A 19,422-nucleotide genomic window follows, 5' to 3' on the forward strand; every position below is an offset into this window, starting at 1 on the left:
TTTTCATCATCATCATCATCAAATTCCTGCCATGTACCCTCAAGGGGTGTACAGAATATGATAGATTTCCAGGACATGAAAAATTTACATCATTACTAACTTCCTATCTACAAGTTTCCCCCAAATCAGTCTGTTACTTGTCAAGACTCCAACATTATCAGATCTTATATTTCTAAGGCACTTTGTACCGTATCAATCCACCTATATCTTGGTCTTCCTCTGGGTCGTTTTCCTGCCAATCTGGCAGAGAACACTTGTTTTGCTAATCTTTCCTCACCCATTCTGTTTAAGTGACCATACCACCTGAGATTAGATCTGCTAACGCATTCCTGGATGCTGACAGTGTCAAGTTCTTTCCTAGTATTCTCCTTTTTTAATATGATATTGCCATTGATGCCATCTGTTCATGACTCTAATCTTTCTCAGGACTCTCATATCTGCAGTCTCTAGTCTTTGATCAAGTGTTTTACTTCTGACCCAGCTCTCAGATCCATAAGTTAAAACTGGTTTGAACACTGTCTTGTATACAGCTAATTTAGTGTTCCGACTAATTTCTCTCTTATTCCATATGAATTTATTTTATTCCTACCATACCGGCTTTGTTGATTCTGTTGTCTATCTCCATATTTAATTTACCATCTTCAGTAAAATCGTGCCTAAGTAGCTGAAATGTTTTACTTGTTCTACAGGTTCCCCGTTCACAACAGTTGACATTTTCAACAATTCTACCTAAATTTCATTGTCTTTTTCTTTTTAATGCTGACCTTCATACCATATCTATTACAACAGTTATTCAATTTAGTCAGGGAATCTTGCAAACTTGTAGCAGATATATTTAGAAGTATAACATCGTCCGCATAAAGCAAAGAGCAATCATTGGGAAATTCATCCCTCTGTCCAGGCTTTCTGAACTATGCAGTGCACTGTAAGACTTTTATACCACCACCATACTTCAGCATTTCTGGTCGAATATCATCTGCTCCTGCTGCCTTTCCACATTTCAAGCCTTTGATGGCTTTTTATACTTCAAGTATGGATATGTATTCCTGACTGTATGCCTGTTGAGTGTTTTTTACCACAGTGTTATCACTGCTTGTTTCATTTAGCAATTTTTCGAAGTAATTACTCCATACTTCAAGGATATATTTTTCTCCTGTTTTCCTGTCACCGTTATCATCTCTAACTCCTTTTACAGTACTCTTTCCTCCATTTCTAAGCTTCTTCAACAAACTCCAGAAATTACCACCTTCTTGATATTTATTTTCTATGTTCTTGCCAAAGTCCTCCCATGACTTTTGTTTAGCTAATTTTACACAGTGTTTAGCTTTCTTACATTGGTTTCTGTATTCTCTAAGAGCAAAAGCTGACTTATTTGCCAGGAACTTTTGACATGCTTTCTTCTTTTCCTTCACTTCCTCTTTAACTTCCTGTGTCCACCATGGAGTTCTGATTTTTCTATCCTTACAGACAACCTCACCATATGCCTCTCTGGCTTAATCGATCAGGGTTTTCTTCAAGGCTTGGTTGCTGTTCTCAAACGCTTTCATTTTTTTCCCCAATAATCTTTGTGTATTTTAATCTACAGTTCACATCTGAGAGCTGCTCAACTTTTATTTGCTTTAAATCTTTCTTACATGTTATTCTTTTCGATATGAAATTCAATTTTATCCTGCTCAAAACTAAATAGTGATCGCTTCCAATTTCAAATCCTCTGTACACTCTGGTGTCCTGCACCAGGAAGAAAACATCACTATCAACAACAACAGCATAGTCCATGAGACTTTTCTTATTCCTTGCCACTTCTCTCCATGTGAATTTGTGCACATTTTTATGTTGGAACATGGTGTTAGTAATAACCAGTTCATGTCCTGAGCAGAAATCCAACAGATATTTGCCATTATTATTAGCTTTGCTCTTTTCTCCAAATTTTTCCAAAATATTTTTGTATGTCTGACAATCATTTCCTGCTCAGCTATTTAGATCCCCAACAAGGACCAACTTTTCCTTTTTTCGTTGTGTCAGTTGCTTTTTCTAAAGCATCAAAAATTTCCTCCACTTCTACCTTAGTAGAACCTTCTGTGGCACCATAGGCACAAATAATTATTATTTTTGTTTTGTTTGGTTAATCTGCAAATTCATCATCTTTTCTTTCTTTTCTAAACTGACGAAAGTTTCTTCCATTGCTTTTGATGTTCGTATAATATTAATATCGTCTGCATATGCCATAATTTTACTGACTTGTAGAAAATACTTCCCCTTGTATTAATGCCAGCATCTCTGAAAACCTTTTCAAGTGCTATATTAAACAGTAAGCAATCTAAGCCATTCCCTTGTGAAACACCTTGTGAAACTTGTGAAAGAGAAGGTTGCATGCTGAACTAAAAAAGCATGAAATTTTGACCAACTGAAGAGTAGCATACCAGGTTCAGGGTAGTGGTATTGGTCACACGATAAGAAGAATATCGACACTGCTTGGGAAGCATTTAAAAAATACTTAAATGATGCAATATCAGAATGATCCCAAGAGTTTGATGAATAAATAGGGTAGAAGTCAAATGATGTGTAATCTTATCAAGCAAAAGATACATAAGAGGAGGAAGATGTGGAAGAAATACCATGCGCATAGGGTGGTGTGTCCGTTATGAATATTATAAGCAACAGGCAAGAAGAATGACAGCTATTGTACGGAAAGCTAAGTCTGAGTATGAAAAGAAACTGACTCTGCAAGCTAAAGATAACTTCAAAGAATTCTATCAATTTGCTGCAAGTAAAAGAAAGAATAAATATGAAAGAATAACTCTACTGAATACCGATGGTGAGAGAGTGACCGATGCAGAAGAGGTTGCCAACTAATGAGTGCCCATTTTACTAAAAGTTATCAACCTGGTGTATACAACATTGAGGTCACTGCTATCTCTTCACTGGATGAAGAAATTCATGTGTATGTGAGGAGGTATTAATTACATCTGTTGTACAAACTGAATAAGAATTCAGCAATATGGAGTGATGATATTTCAGCACAGGTTATAAAAGTGTTCAGCTAAACTGCCTATTCCTTTAACTAGGCTATATACTTTGAATCTCAGAACAGGGAAGATTCCACAGGAGTGGAAAGAATATATGGTAATCTCATAGCACAAGGGTGGTGCAAAGACTGATGTATCCAACTATCGACCAATCAGTATCTCAGGAGTAGTGGTGAAGATTTTGGAATTTCACATTCTGAAATTCAGAATCTCTGTTTTACAATGAACTGCATTGGTTTACTAAGGGAAGGTTATGTTTTAGCACCTTACCTGAATTCTATAATAATGTTACCATTGAACTAGACAAGGGGAATGAATATACCATGATAGTTTCGGATTTTGCTAAAGCTTTTGACAGAATACAGCATGGAAGATGTTGCAAAAATTTGAGAATATGGGTTTTAAGTATAAAATATTAGCATAGATAATAGGATGGCTGACTGACAGATATCAAAATATAATGTATGGGGGGATGTAAGTCTACAAAATTTAAGTTAACCAGTGGTGTACCACAAGGATCAGTCATTGGTCCATTGTTATTCAATCTGTACATTAAATAACATTGGGAAGGATTTGAAAGGTGGCATACAGCTATTTGATGATGATACAAAGATAGCTAGGATAACCAGGAATGCTGCTGATATGCAGCACTTGCAGAATGATTTGAATAGACTGGAATTGTGGGTATGGGAAAATGGATGTCAGTTCAATGTCAGTAAATGTAAAGTCATGTACTTTGGCATGATTAGATATCTAATGCCATATTATATTGGTGGCGTTATGCTAGAAGAGACTGACCAGGCTTGGGATGTTGGAGTTTTAGTAGATAGGAAGTTGAAGTTCAGGGCCATGTAGCAAAGATTGCAAATACAACTCAAAACAGAATTGCAATGCTAAAACGAACGTTCACATGTAAAGATAAGGATGTCATTTTGCCTCTTTACAAGGCCTTGATAAGACCTCACTTGAACTATTGTGCACAGGTCTGGTCTTGTAGTTTCCATTGTGATTCTGATACAGTGGAGAGAATGAAAGGGAGAGTGCTAAAATTGAAATCAGGATTGTGGAATATTGATAATGAAGACAGATTGAAAATTTTGAGACTGAGACACCAGCAAAGAGAAGAAAGAGAGGTGATATGATTGAGCCTTACAAACTTCTGAAAGGGATCATACAGGATTTCAGTTGATGGAATTTTTCATTTTATGACAGGTGGGGAAGGGACAAAAGGATATCCTTGGAATCTGAGAATGAATGCTAAGAATGGGTGAAGATAGATTTTTTTTTCATTGCCATTGGATGTTGTGTGTGCAAGTAGTATTGAATGAATTCAAGAACAAGAATGATAGTTGGTGCATGGAGTGTGTGTGCCTTCCCTCAATGAGTCCCTGGAGGTATTTCTTAATAATAATAATAATATTTATTAGCATGAGTGGGGTAAGGATAACCTGCTCTAGAGAACAATGATAGTACTTTTTCAAGAGACTTTGAGAAATCCAGCATGTAATATGATAATCTCACATTGGGATGAAAATCACGTACCACCACTAAAGATCAAAAATATCACATTCTTACATAGTACATTCAAACCCCAGCACCTGTAGGTTAGAAATAGGAGACTTTGAAAGTTTTTCTAGTATCCACTTGGAAAACCAGACTGGTATGTCATTTTTTTTAAATTGCACTTTTTTTTATTCTGTCACAGCTTTCAAAAATAATTGCAGTATAATCATAGCTCATTTATACAGTATTTTCAAAAATATATTTCATTTTATTTTTTATTATTCCTTTTTTACTTTGCAAAATGGAGAAGCACCTATTAGATGAATTATGTTTCCCCATCCATAAGCTATTGCAACTCTGGCTGGACAAATTTTATTGAAATTTATTATTTAGAATACAAAATATCTGTTGAGTCTTCTCAGTTTCCATTTCAATTTTACTTTTTCTGAGAAAGCACAGGAATGAAACATTTTGGATTTATATATTGCAATTGCTTTACTCTTACCAGGGGAAATATGCGATTTGGAATATTAACTGGAATATAACCACATGTTTTGGTTTTGGTTTCAGGTGGATTATTTTTGGCTTAATTTTTTTTTTATCATAGTTTACACTCAGTGGTTTGTATTATACTGTAATCTTCTAACAGCATCAATCCACCTAGATTTGCAGAAATTGGTTGATAGGAGGAAAGGGGGGTGATATGATTGAGACATTCAAATTACTGAATGGTTTCTATAAGATTAATTCAGAAGATATTTTTGAGAATAGGATTGGTGGTGGGAGGAACTAGGGGCCATACATGGAAGCTGGGCAAGAGCATGGTTAGCAGGGATGTTAGAGCTAGGTTTTTTACTTGGAGAGTGGTGAATGAGTGGAATAAGCTGCCAGAGTCTGTTGTGGGTGCCATGACTGCGAATGAGTTCAAGGCAAGGTATGATAGATACTGTGTGAATGTCGAATACTTGTTCTTCACATGATGTTAGGGCCTCTCTCGATGAGTCTATGGACTCCTTGGAGTTGCCCGTAATTTGTTTGCTGATAATGCAAAGTTTGGTAGAGCAATAGTAAGTGCACAGGATGTCAGAATTTTGCAGGATGATTTGGATAGTTTGGAGGACTGGGCTAAAGAGAATGGATGTCAATTTAATGTGGCAAAATGTTAGGTTATGCATTCTGGGGTGAAAAGATCAGCAGCAGTATATAACATTGGTGGAACTGTACTCCAGGAGATTGACGAGGCCAAGGATTTGGGAGTGTTGGTGGATTTGAAGTTTAGGGGGGGGGGGGACATCACAAAAGTGGCAAAATCAGCTCATCAAATCCCTTGGTTGCTGAAAAACACTTTAACGAGCAGAGACAAACAGGTTGTTGTTCCTCTGTATCGAACCTTGATAAGGCCCCATCTGGACTACTGTGCCCAGATATGGATGCCAGGGTTTCTTATGGATGGAGAGGAGGTAGAGAGGATCCAGAGATGAGTGACCCAGATGATAGCAGGTCTCTGGAATGAACCGTATGAGAACAGGTTGAAGATTTGTGGGTTGCAGAAATTGGTTGATAGGTGGAAAAGGGGTGATATGATTGAGACATTCAAATTACTGAACGATTTCTATAAGATTAATTCAGAAGATATTTTTGAGAATAGGATTGGTGGTGGGAAGACTAGGGCCATACATGGAAGCTGGGCAAGAGCGTGGTTAGCAGGGTTGTTAGAGCTAGGTTTTTTTTTTGGACTTGGAGAGTGGTGAATGAGTGGAATAAGCTGCCAGAGTCTGTTGTGGGTGTCATGACTGTAAATGAGTTCAAGGCGAGGTATGATAGATACGATGTGAATGTCGAATAGTTGTTCTTGACATGATGTTAGGGCCTCCCTTGATGAGTCTATGGACTCCTTGGAGTTACCCGTAATAATAATAATATTTGATCAATAAATGGAATGAAAATAGTTATCCTGAAAAACTCTTCTACAGAATCGGCTGGAACATTGGACCTTAATGTTTGTTTTGATGTGGTCCTTGGCTTTTTAATGTCAATATTAAAATTATTGGCTTTTATACATGCTTCATCGTAAATATCTTTAAATGAAAAATCTGGTGTTTCACGAATGGTATTTAATTGAGCCACAACATCATCAACAAATTTTAGGGCAATTAAAAAATCACTGTTAGATTTTTGCATTATTTTAGACAATGGTAAGGTGTAAGCAAATATTTTTTGCAAGCTAAATAAAGATATTATGAAATCAAATTCACACAATGAATTATTCAAAAGTTTTGTGTTAGAGAATGAGTCTATGTCTTCCCAAGAAATGATTGTTTGAAGTCTATGAATCACTGCATCATATAATTCCACCATGGTCATGATGGCTTCATGGCATTCCACCCTGGGTGTGCTCCTTTGTACCAATGCGATTTTGCTCCGGGCACTCACGTGATTAGTGTCACTGCTGCTCACCAAATTACTAGATAATCATTGTGATGCGGCCCTTGGATAAAAGACTCTTTTTAATGTGGTCCTCATATTACCTAAAGTTGGACAGCCCTGACCTAGATATTAATCATCTCCTCAGGATGATTTTTCCTGCTCTCCTGGGATCAAACTCCTATTTTGCTAACCTTTCTTCTCTCATTCTGTTTCATGCAACCAATGCTACTTGAGATTAGCACTTCACACATGTTCTTGAATGCTAAGAAGATAACATTCCTTTCTAATTCATTTTAATGTGATTCTGCCATTAATGACATCTGTTCTCTCTCTCTCCTGTTTTTTCTCCCTTGTCAGAAGTGACATCTCTGTGGTTGCCAGTCTCTGATTAACTGCTTTACTTCTAACCCAACTTTTAGATCTATAAGCAAAAAATTGGTCTAAACTCTGTTCTGTATACTTCTAGTTGGTTTATCTAATTTCTCATTTATTCCACATAAATATATTCATCTGGCTCTCCAACATACCAGCTTTGTTTACTGTATTATCTGTTTTCATATTTAATTTGCTTGTCACTGACTGGAGGAACTTTTTATAACCCTCTCTTCTGTCCACCAATTTCTGCAAATTGCATTTTCTTAATCTGTCTTCATATTCAGCATTTCAGGGACTAGAAACCACCTTTGTCAATTGTCTGTGGACCTTTTCCAATACATCTTCATCTTTTTTGAAAACCAGTTGATAAAATCTGTGCATACTAATTCATATGTGGCCTGATTAAAGTCTTATACAAGGGATCCATAACATTAACATATTCATCCTTACCTGCCCTCCTCATCATTCCCATTATCCACTGTGCTGTCTTCACTATTTTAGCAACATGTCCCTGAAATTTTAGGTCCTTGTCCACAATCACGCTGAGATCTCTCATCTCCACTACCTCTTCCAAGATATTTCCACCAATTGTGTACTCTACATCTCATCTCTGGTTCAAAAATTTCAAAACCTTACACTATGTAACATTGAATTGGCATCCCCACTACCTATTCAACCAGTGTATTCAAGTCCTCTTGCAAAGCCACAGCATCTGCTCTACTGTGATAGCATTCCCCAATTTTGCATCATCTACAAACGACTGCATATCACCATTCAGACCACTCCCAATATCATTTACATACCAATTAAACAGCTGTGGACCCAAAAACAGACCCTTAGGGGGTACACCACTAGTAACTTTCCTCTTTTGCAATGCTGTTCCTCCATAAACAACTTGCCAATACCTATCAGACAGCCAATCTAGTGAACTAATCTACTGTTCAGCCACATCCGTTTCAATTTAATTACCAGCTTGTCATGTGTCAATTTTTCAAAGGCTTTTTCAAAATCTAAATATATCACTGTGTGCGTGCAACAACCTTATCCAGTGCATTTGTCACCTTTATTATAAAAGGTAAACAAATTGTTGAAATACAGTCTTCCTTTAACGTATTCATGCTGGCCAACAAAGAGTATTTTTCTGTTGTCGATTCAATTCTGAATCTTGGTCCTAACTAACTTCGATAACACTTTAACCCACAACTCCAGACACAGAGACTGGCCTATAATTCAAAGCCCTAGTCTTATCACCTCCCTTATGAATCAGAACAAGTTTACCCTCTTTCCACTCCTTTGGAACTTGGTTCAGTGTAAGACTCATGTTAAAAAGATGTAAAAGCTGTTGTTAACTCTCTGGAACATTCCCTCAAAACGTGGTGAAATAGCATTAAGTCCTACGGTCTTATTTACATCAAGTTTATTCAATTGTCATATACCTCCTCCTCCTTTCTCACTGTATTCAAGTTCTACATGATGTCAGATTAACAAGAATGAAATACCTTTATAAATTGCTCATTAAATACCTCAATTGTATCCTCTGCAGCAGTTATCATTCCTCTATTTTTACCAATCAGTACCATTGCAATCCTTCCATAATCATTCTTTCTTCTACTGGCCACATATTGAAAAAATTCCCTAGAAGTTTTTTAGCCACATTAGCTAACTGCTTCTCATACTGCAGTTTTGCTACCCTTATCAAGCAAGTCACCTTCCTCACCTGCTGTTTGTATTTCTCCTGCAGCTGGTTATAGCCAATCATCTTGTACTTCTTCCAGATCTCTTGATTTATCCATTTCACACCTGCTCTATTTACCCTCTTGATCTTTGGAATCCATTCTGATATTGCCTCCATCAAATAGTTCTTGAGTAGTACCCAAACAGCATTGATATCCTTTCCATCCAGTTCCTCTTCCCAATTTATTGCTGCAAGCTGTTTCCTGAGCTTTTCATAATTACCAACCTTATAATTCCACATATATCCCTTTCTAATAGACTTCCTCGAATGACTGGTCACCCTGCAAGTGATCACCTCATGGTTACTCTCACCAACTGGTAGAAGATTTGACATATATTTATGAGAACATTATCTGATGTGATGATCAAATCCAATACCCTTGAGCTTCGTGTACCCTCTATTATGTACCTCCTAAAGTAACTGTCCAAAAACTCTAGAAATTCATTTTCTTTGCCCCCAGACACTCTCTTGATTCCAGTCTATTGCCATAATTAAAGTCACCCATAATAATAACTCATTTCTTGTTAGCTAGGCTAATCTGCCTATACATTTCCTTCTCAATCCTCCATATTACCAGGTCTATAGCAACTAAATATTTCATCCTGTTCACCCTCACCTCACATCATACTGCCTCAAAACCATGGCCACCATTTGCCTTGCAAATCCACTTTAGATGGTAATGACTCATTAACTATCATCAGCAATTGCTGAATAATGACTGACCATGTGCTAGCATCCATGCTCCACATTTATATTGTGTAATGGTTCCTATCCATTCAGTATAATTTTTTCAGTTTGTATTGATTCATAATCACAGCTTGTTGTTTTAAGTTTATAATTATATGTTCATCAAACCCAGAAGAAGCCACTAGTTAACATGACAAAACTAGTAGGTTACTAGTTGTATCTAATTCCGACCAATAAAACCCAATTTCAGTTATCTTAATTAATACTGTGTGTCTGTATTTTCATGCTTAGGCCAAAAATATTGGCTGACTGATCAAATCCTTTGAAAAATTTTTAGAGCTGTTGAATAATTAGATTTAGAATTGATCAGTTAAATAGAAAGTGGATGATTAGAAACAATTGAATAAACAATAATCTATTTAAAACAGGAACAAATTAATTGAATGTTTAGACATACCATAACTGAATAATAATTTAATTGCAGTTCATTATTCCTTAACTACCTAAATTGATATATGGAATAATCATAATTAAATATTTTATAAGTGATTACAGTATTTTAATTATTAATTAAAAGGTTAGTGATTATAAAAAACTCAGGAGAGAGCTTGCAGATATAGCATGGAATGAGGAGCTCCTTGGATGCTATTCAAGAACTATCTAGTAGGAACAATGTCTAAATATATTCCAAGGTCAGATGGTTAACTAAGGTAAGTATGAAATAGATGAATGCAGAAAATGAGCATGCAGTATAGAGGTAAAAGGCATTATGAAGACATAACATCATCGTCGTCATGTTTGTCAAGGATTTAGGCCTAGAGTGGCCTCTTCCGGCCTTAGAAGTCATCGTTGACTCTCTTAAGAGGATGTCCAAGTTTTCTTTTTCTTAATGGTTTGCAATTTAAGGCTTGTTTTGGTAATCTTTGTTTTCATTCTTTCAACATGTTCCACCCATTTATGTTTATATTTTTAAATTTTTTCTGTTACTGATTCCTGGTTTAATTCTTTCATAATTTCTTCATTTCTTTTGTGATCGAATAGAGTATACATAAACTTCATTTCAGCTGTTATTAATTTTTGTTTTATTTTTTTGTTTTATTGTCCAGATTTCACTTCCATACAATAGGACAATGTATTGAATACTTTGTCTATTTTGTTTTTGTATAGGTTAGGTTTATATCTTTTTCCACCTGTTCTAAAATCTTGTTATCTATTACTATTTTAGTTCTTACTGGATCTTGTCCTTTAATGGCCATCATTTTTGTTTTTTTGTTGATATTATCATTCCATAATCTTTGGCTATCTCATTTAAATTTAAAATATCTTTCTGTAAATTAGCTTCAGAATTTGTAATCATTATTTGGTCATTAGCAAAAAGGAAAGTGTTTAAGTTCACGGTAGGAGAAAGTTTTAATACGTTGATGGAAATTTTTATTCCATTTTATTATTATTTCATTTAGATAAATATTAAAAAGAGTTGCTGAAAGGGGACATCCATGTTGGACTCCTTGGTTTATCTCTCTCTCATATATGATGGCTCATGATTTAATCTTATTTGTATTTGATTATTTTCATATATACTTATGATAGCTTTTAGAATATTATTTGGTATTTGTCTTTCTTTTAATATGTTAAATAAAATGCTTCTTTTAACTTTGTCAAATACTTTTTCAAAGTCAATAAATGTAATATGTGTTTCCAAATTGTATTCTCTTCTTTTCTCTATTATTACTTTTAGGCAAAAGGCTGGGTCTCTACATGAGTGTCCTTTTCTAAATCCATTCTGTACTTCTAAAATAAAATTTTCAAAATATTTTATTAATCTGTTATTTAAAATTCTGCTATATATTTTGTAACAGAAATTTAGTATACTTATCTCGATGAGTCTTTGGACTCCTTGGAGATATTATGTAATAATAGTAATAATAATTTTTAGGGTCATCTCTACTACCTTTTTTAAAGATAGGGATCACAATTGCTTTTTTTCCATTCTATTGGTGGGTTACTAGTTGAATAGATTTTATTTAAAAACAATAGAAGTCTTTCTTTGAACCTTATTCCTGCATATTTATATAATTCTGAACCTAACTTATCTTCTCCAGGTGATTTTCCATTTCTTGTTTCTTTCAGGCTGATTTCTAATTCTTCTTTAGTTTCCTTTTTTCATTTTCATTAAATGTTTGCCAGTTATCTTTTTTAAATATTTATCTGTCCACAATTCTGTATAGATAGAAAATCTTCTAATTTCAATTCAGTGTTTAATTTTATGTTTTCTTTAGTATCTGTACTTAAATGTTTCAAACTCTTATATACATTGGGTCTTATTTTATATAAATCATATTCTAAATTAGAAACAAATTTGTTCCATGATTCTGTCTTTTTCTGACTTCTCTTTTATCTGTGGCTCTTATTCTTTTATATTCTATTTCATCTTCTAATCTTTTACTGCTTAACCATCTATTGATAGGCTTCTTTTTTCATTTTGATTGTATCGTCCCATATCTTCAGTTTTTTTCTTTTTATTGAATTTTTTGGTCTTTCCTAAGCTTTCATTTGCTGCTGTGTTTAGTATCATTTTTATATTAAGCCATTCTATTTCTATTTCTTCATTTAATTTTATTATTATTATTTGTGACACCTCCAAGGAGTCCAAAGACTCATCGCAGGAGGACACCAACTGTACAATTTGCCGTCTCCACCACTACTGAACCTCTACTACCAATCGACTACATCAGCGCCATCTACCACCCACCACCACAAGTATTTTTTGTCTGTAAATTGTGTATGTTCTGAAGGGCTGGTTTGTCTGCCCTTCAGAACATACACTTCAATTTTCAATTAACTCACCTTTAATTGAAAAAGTCCATATAAAGATTCCTCCTGTCACTATGGGGAATCAAATTTAGGCCTTTTCTAATCGAAGGATGCAACATACCATCCTTCTTCCAATTGCACTATGGAGGCACTAATTTTATTTTATTTTAATTTACTTTATTTTATCTAAATATTGGCTAATTCTTTGTTCATATAGCCATTGTATATTTGTGTCATTTAATAATCAGTAATTTTATAAACAAATGTTTTAAATTTACTCTCTGTTCTTGTTATTTGTAGCCATTAGGTGGTAATCTTAATTTTATTTTAACAAGGAAGTGGTCACTACTTATTTCATATCATCTGTGAACTCCTAACATCTAAAGAGAACTTCAATGTCTTTTATTTAAAATAAAATAATCTAGTATTGATTTCCATCCTCTTGCTGCCCAAGTATATTTGTGTATGTCTTTATGTTTATAGAAAGAATTCATTATTTTAAGGTTATTATAAACTACAAAGTCTATCAACATCTGGTATAACAATGGGACTTGTTTGAACAATGTAATGTACAACACAGAATAAAGTCCTAATTAGGCACCATCTATGTTGAGAGAGAGAGAAATAAAAAAAAAAACAGAGAGAAACCAGGTATTAATTCGGTCTTAAGATAGCTGTCTCCCAAATCTTTCGCAAATTTATACAGCTATTCTTGTTGAGGTTTGTTGTATATTTCAAGGCTTCGGTTGATTCCATGATATCCTATTGATCCTTTGTGAAGGAGTATCTAAAATATGATCTGCTAGACCCTGACTTGCCATAGCAATAGTGCCAGATGTATTTTTTATATTCACTGAGGGGGATATTCACAGTTCTTCCTGTCCATCCATAGTATGCTTGATCACACAAACAGGGCACATGAGTACAAAGAATACCACTGTTATCAACCCACTTTTCTATCCTATATCCCTGGATTTGGATAGAAAATATCTGGATATCTGGAGTTGTAGTTACAGTACAATCTAGTCTTACTCCCACTCCTTTGGGACGTATGCTGTTGCAAGAATTGTTAAACAGGTAGGCCAAGGCTGATGGTAACTCCTTGAAATGTTTCCTTAAGACACATGGTGATATATCATCAAATCCTGTTGCCTTATTGACATCTAGCTTATTTAATTCCTTTTATACCTCTTGCTTGCTTACCATTAATTCTTATGCCATTTCATTCTCTACACTTGAGTTTCTCATTGCACACTGAAGATGTGGTGATGTTCTGCTCATAGAACACCTTGACCATGTCCTCTGCAGCAGTCATCAGTCTCCCACTTTCATCCATTAACATCATTTTATGTGGGTGGTCTGAAAATTTCTCAATCTTAACCATACATAGCAATGCGATCAGCAAGATTTTTTTTTTTTTCTAAATTGGTACATCTGCCATAAGCATCTGTGTGAAATTGCAAGTCATTCTATCAAGTAGTTTGTTTTATACAGCTGTCTGAAGCAAAAGTGTTGTCTATATAACTTGAAATGGATAAAATTGAGTATCGTGTGGTTTATAAAATTCTTCATAAAAGAAGGTTTAACACTAACAGAAATTCATTTGAAGTTCATAAAAGTTTATGTGCACTCTTCTTCTTCATTTTCGACAATTAAAAAATGAGCTGCCAAGTTTAAGCGTGGCCATACCAGCTTTAAGATGATCCACGTGAAGTATGTCCAAAAAGTGTAACAACACCAGAAATCATTGATCAAGTGCACTATATGGTTTTGCGCAACATGGGTGCCCCGCTTGCTCACAGCAGATCAAAAACGCACTCACATTAAAATCTCTGAACAGTGCTTGGAGCATTTTAACAAGAATAAAACTATTTTGTGCATCGATTTATTACTATGGATGAGACTTGGACTCACCATTACACACCATAATTCAAACAACAGTCAAAACAGTGTACAGAAGCTGATTGTCCAATGCCAAAGAAGACAAAGTCGGGTCTATCAGCAGGAAAGTTCATGGCATCGGTGTTTTCAGATGCTAAAGGCATTTTGTTTATTAATTATATTGAAAAGGGTAAAACAATAACCAGGGAATATTATTCCTATCTTAACCAAACTAGACAAAAAAAATTGGTGAGAAAAGACCCGGTTTGCAGAAGAAAAAAATCATCTTTCATCAGGACAATGCACTTGTCTGCAAAGGTGTTTTGGCAATGGGAAAATTAAGGGATCTGCATTATGAATTGTTTGAACATTCACACTATTCCCGAGATTTGGCTCTCTCTGACTTCTATCTCTTCCCAAAACTAAAACTCTTACTTGCTGGTCAGTGTTTTTCTTCGAATCAAGAGGTGATTGCAGCTGTAAAGGAGTATTTTGCAGATCTTACTGAAAACCACTACAGGGACGGGATAATGGTGCTGGAGCAATGCTGGAATAAATGTATTAGTCTTACGGGAGATTATATATTGAAAAATAGCCAGCCTGGTTGGCTGAGTGGTTAGCATATCTGCTCTCCAGCCAAAAGGCTGTGGGTTCAAATCCTGCCGTGGGCATGGATGTTTGTGATTGTCTGTGAAAATATCAGTGGTGGTGGTTGGCAGTAGATGGCGTTGGTGGTTCATTGTAGTTGGTGGATTGAGCGGTGGAGACAGAGAGTTGTAGAGTAAGCCCTCCCTCGATGAGTCTTTGGACTCCCTGGAGGTGTCACGTAATAATAATAATAATTTTGAAATTATAAATTCATTTTTTTTCATAAATTCATTTTTCATTTTTTCATTAATAATTCTTTCTACTTGTCACATATTGAAAAAGCAAGGATATTCTTTGCCTGATTTTCTAATTTCTGCTCATACTGCACTCTTGATGTCCTTATCACATGAGTCACACTCTCCTGGCCTGCTCTTTATACTCTTCATGTGACTGAATATTACCATTATTCATCCTGTGCTACCTCCAAAGCATCTTCTTCCATATTTCATACTTAATCCCCCCCCCCCCCCATTGATCCATTGTACACCCACCTTGTTCAGCCTGTTAACCTTCAGAACACATTCATACATTGATGCTGTTATGTATTTCTTTATCAGTTTCCAAGCATCATTTATTCCTTACAGCTCAGCTACTCATTCCATGCTATAGCTCAAAGTTCTCTCCTAAGTTTATCATAATCACCAGTCTTATACTTCCATATATATATATATATATATCCTTTCCTCACAGAAGTCTGCATATGGCTAGCCACAACCCATGTGTGATCATTTCATGATCACTCTCATTGATAGGGGAAAGTGTGAAATCTCACTCATAATGACATTCTCTGATGAAATGATTAGATCTAAAACTCTATCTTCATACGCCATCCTTTATATACTACCTGATATAGTTGTCTCTCAAGAAGTTCATTTTCCTTTATTATTATTAAATGCTATCTCTTCATTTCAATCTATGCCACCATAATTAAAATCACTCATAATAATCACCATTTCCTTGTTCATTAACTGAAGTCGCTTATATATTTCTTCATCACCACCCTTCACCCCTCCACATTCCATGGCCTTTAATAACATCCACCTATCTCTATCTACCTCACACCATACTACTCCAAGATGTACAATATTAAAAAAATAATAATAAAAATAAGAAATAAATAATAAACTAGCTGACTACATGGGTACTTACAAAGTTGGCTGATGTTTTTAAGAACACTAGTATTTACGCTACACTTAAAAGTCACAGGCCATAATCCTTTGTTCACTTATATTGCATTTTAGAAAGTTAACTTTCATATTGCTTTTTTATCTTCTCATGCTTTCTTCAAGTTTAATGTCACAGTTGAAGTAAATATTTAATATGGAAAGTTTACTTCACAAAGAATTTTTGTGAAGAATGGATTTGATCAAAATCTAAAGGCAGCACTTGCGGTAACAGCTTTTTTCTGTAATTATTTTTATTTGTTTCATAATACGGAATAATAATTTAAAATGTGTTTAATTTTTATAGGTGTGGTCTGAATATAGAGGTTCATTTGTGTGCAAAATACCATTGCATAATTTGGAATCACCTGTGTGTTGCCTGCAGTTTCTATCTCATAACTGTGTTGCTCTAGCCCAGCAAAATGGTGTAATATGTGCATTTGATATTCACTCTGGTAATATATTTCTGATTTGTTATTATAGTTGATAATAAAAATTATATAAAATGTGATAAAAACATTAAAATTATAATTAAAAAGGGATAACAATTATATAAAGAATAAAAATTATAATTAAATATAATTAAAAAGCATTAAAATTATACATTTTAATGCTTTCATACTGTAAGAAGCATGATTCGGTTCTGTTTCTCTCTCTCTGATTATTCTTGCTGAAAAATATATCATCATAGAAAAAGTACTCCCTGATGTACTCAGATCTTTTGAAAGAAATCAAACTTGCCTTGGCTTAACAATTTGAGAGGGTGAGTCATTTGAAATATATAAGCAAAGACAGAATATCATGCACATATATTCTAATGGTAATATTTTGATAGAGGCAGAGGAAATAAGGGACTACAGTTTATGGTTGTTGTCTGATAATGGACAGAGATGTGAAATTTGGGAACTGTGTTTGCTAGACCAGTGAGGATGTTTTTATTTCTACATTGGTATATGGAAGCCAAGCAGGTATAGTTCTTCTGTTTTGATCATGCCACGTGTGGATGACTATGCACAAATTGGTTCATCTACTTTTCAAGAGGAATGAAAATATTTTGGAAAGGATCAAAAAAAAAAAAAAAAAAATTGTAAGGTGGTGGTGATAATTAGTATTAGGTGTGAGGATCGAAGGAATGCCATTTTCATCAGGTGGAGGAGGAATGATATGATTTAGGTATATAAGGTGGCCTAGGTTTTGAGCACATTACTGTAGAAAAGGTTTCTTCCAAGAGTAGAGGAAGACAGCTAAATAAAATGAGAATTTTAGACATGCATGAAAGAGTGAGGAAGAATGGAACGAAAGATGCAGCTAATGATTGAAGCTTTGCTGAGTAGTTAGCATTACCAAGAGACTGCAGGTTTGAATCCTGCCATGGGCATGGATGTTTGCGATTGTCTTTAGGTGGGAGATGAATTTCATTGCCTGGTGTGAGACCACTGTCCCACTTATTGGAAGCCTGAAGTGGCTTGAAAAAGTTCCATGTTTCGTCTTTTAGAACAGGGATTTTCAAACTCGTAAAAGAATAAAATAAAATAAAAATACAATATATATATATATATTTGATAAAATCAAGAAAAAAAATCCTTAGCCCACCCACAGTTCAAAATGTACTATAGGTTTGCAAATATCCTTTTGCAGATGAGAGCAGCATAAAAAAAAAAGAGTTGGGGGAGGGCACTGTATAATGATGTGGTTTGTTTTCCTGAAAGGAGAATGAGCATTGTAAGGCATTGTACATGAGGAGTAAGCAAACAAATGGTTATGGGATAGAGAAAGAGTTGATAGTGGTAGTAGGACTGAAGGATATGGTTGGGAACAAGGAGAATATTAGAATGGATATCACAGGGTTGTTGAGACAAACATTTGGCAGGAAAGGTAGTCAGTAGTATTGCCCAGGTATGACAGTGATGAGTTGAGATGATGAGCAAAGATTATGAATAATATGTTAGCAGAGCTGTTTGAGGAGAATGGAGTAAAATGTGTAAATGTGCAAAATAACTGTGAGGGACTGATGGGAACTGTATGGTGCATTTAAATGACTTTGGTGTGAGTCAACTGGAGAGGCTGTTGATAAAAGGAGAGAGTGATAACTGCAGAAGATCAGAGAAAGAAATAGGGTGACATGGAAGAACAGGAATGTTCTTCCATGAGCAGAAGAATAAGAACATGAACAGAGAGGTGAGTAGTGAGTGAAAAAAATGAGAGGAGGAATACAAGACAGATAGGGAAAGGAGTGTAGGTTGGACAGAGAGACACTGCATGCATGAAAAGGGTAGATGCTGGAGGCAGAAATGTGTGAGTAGCATGAAAGGGATGGGATGGCCTCACATCCACGAGTATTTGAATCTAGATAAAATTATGGGAAAGATAGTGATAGAAATGGTCAAGGAGAAGTGTGGAAGAATCACATTTGAGAAGTAGTGTCAAATAGGATTAGTAAATAAATATGTAATATCAAAACTATTTGGAATTTTTAAGGATGTAATTTTTTTTACTAATGATGTGAAATGAAGAGCTTTTTTATATAAAATAATAACAGACTTATCTGTTAATGGGTTCTGATTTGTTAATAATTTCTTTAGATCAATAAGTAACTTTTTTCAGTAATTTGTGAACTTTTATTTTCCTTTTGAGACATAGTAAATCATTTTCTATATTTTAGTAAGTAGAATTGCCATGCAAAAGATCAAGCTTTTTTTTTTTGTTGTTGTTGTTATATTCCCCTCTTTCTGTATAACGGCATTACCTTATAAACTAGTTATCACAATTTTATTTTATTTTATTTTTAGTCTTGTGTAACTTTTTCAAGGCATTTATTTCTTACTGGCATATTGCTTTTTAGGCAGTTTGGATTTGGCAGGATGCTTTCTATATCTAAGTGAACATCATTGAGTGTTTTAGGAGGCAGATTGCAAATCCAACATTTTTATAAGTGAACTCTCGATAACTGCACACATAAATTAGTAAAATAAAAAAAAAATTAAAAATTATAATTTCTAAAATTTTATGATGAATGTACAAATATCCATGTCGTGCCATCATAACAATTTTCTTTAAAAATATTTTTAGTTCCTTAAGGCACCATATTGAGTTATATTCTGTTTATTGAAGGTAGACACTCTCCAGTGCATGCATTTGTGCATGGATAATGTCATAATATCAT

The 19,422-nt window shown here is 34.8% G+C and overlaps 1 protein-coding gene across 1 annotated transcript in view; it reads left to right on the forward strand.

Annotated features, from left to right (window-relative positions):
• Positions 1-19,422, forward strand: part of LOC150100219 (telomerase protein component 1-like) — a 1,179,105-nt gene that overhangs the window by 858,140 nt on the left and 301,543 nt on the right. The window contains exon 38 of the mRNA XM_090402391.1: positions 16,567-16,714. Within this exon, the coding sequence (XP_090258517.1) occupies positions 16,567-16,714 (148 nt within the window). The remainder of the gene's footprint in view (positions 1-16,566; positions 16,715-19,422) is intronic.

This window comes from Typopeltis vanoorti, chromosome 13 (genome assembly GCF_054136105.1).
Source record: "Typopeltis vanoorti isolate ZY-2024b chromosome 13, IOZ_Tvanoo_1.0, whole genome shotgun sequence".
Lineage (NCBI taxonomy): Eukaryota > Metazoa > Arthropoda > Arachnida > Uropygi > Thelyphonidae > Typopeltis > Typopeltis vanoorti.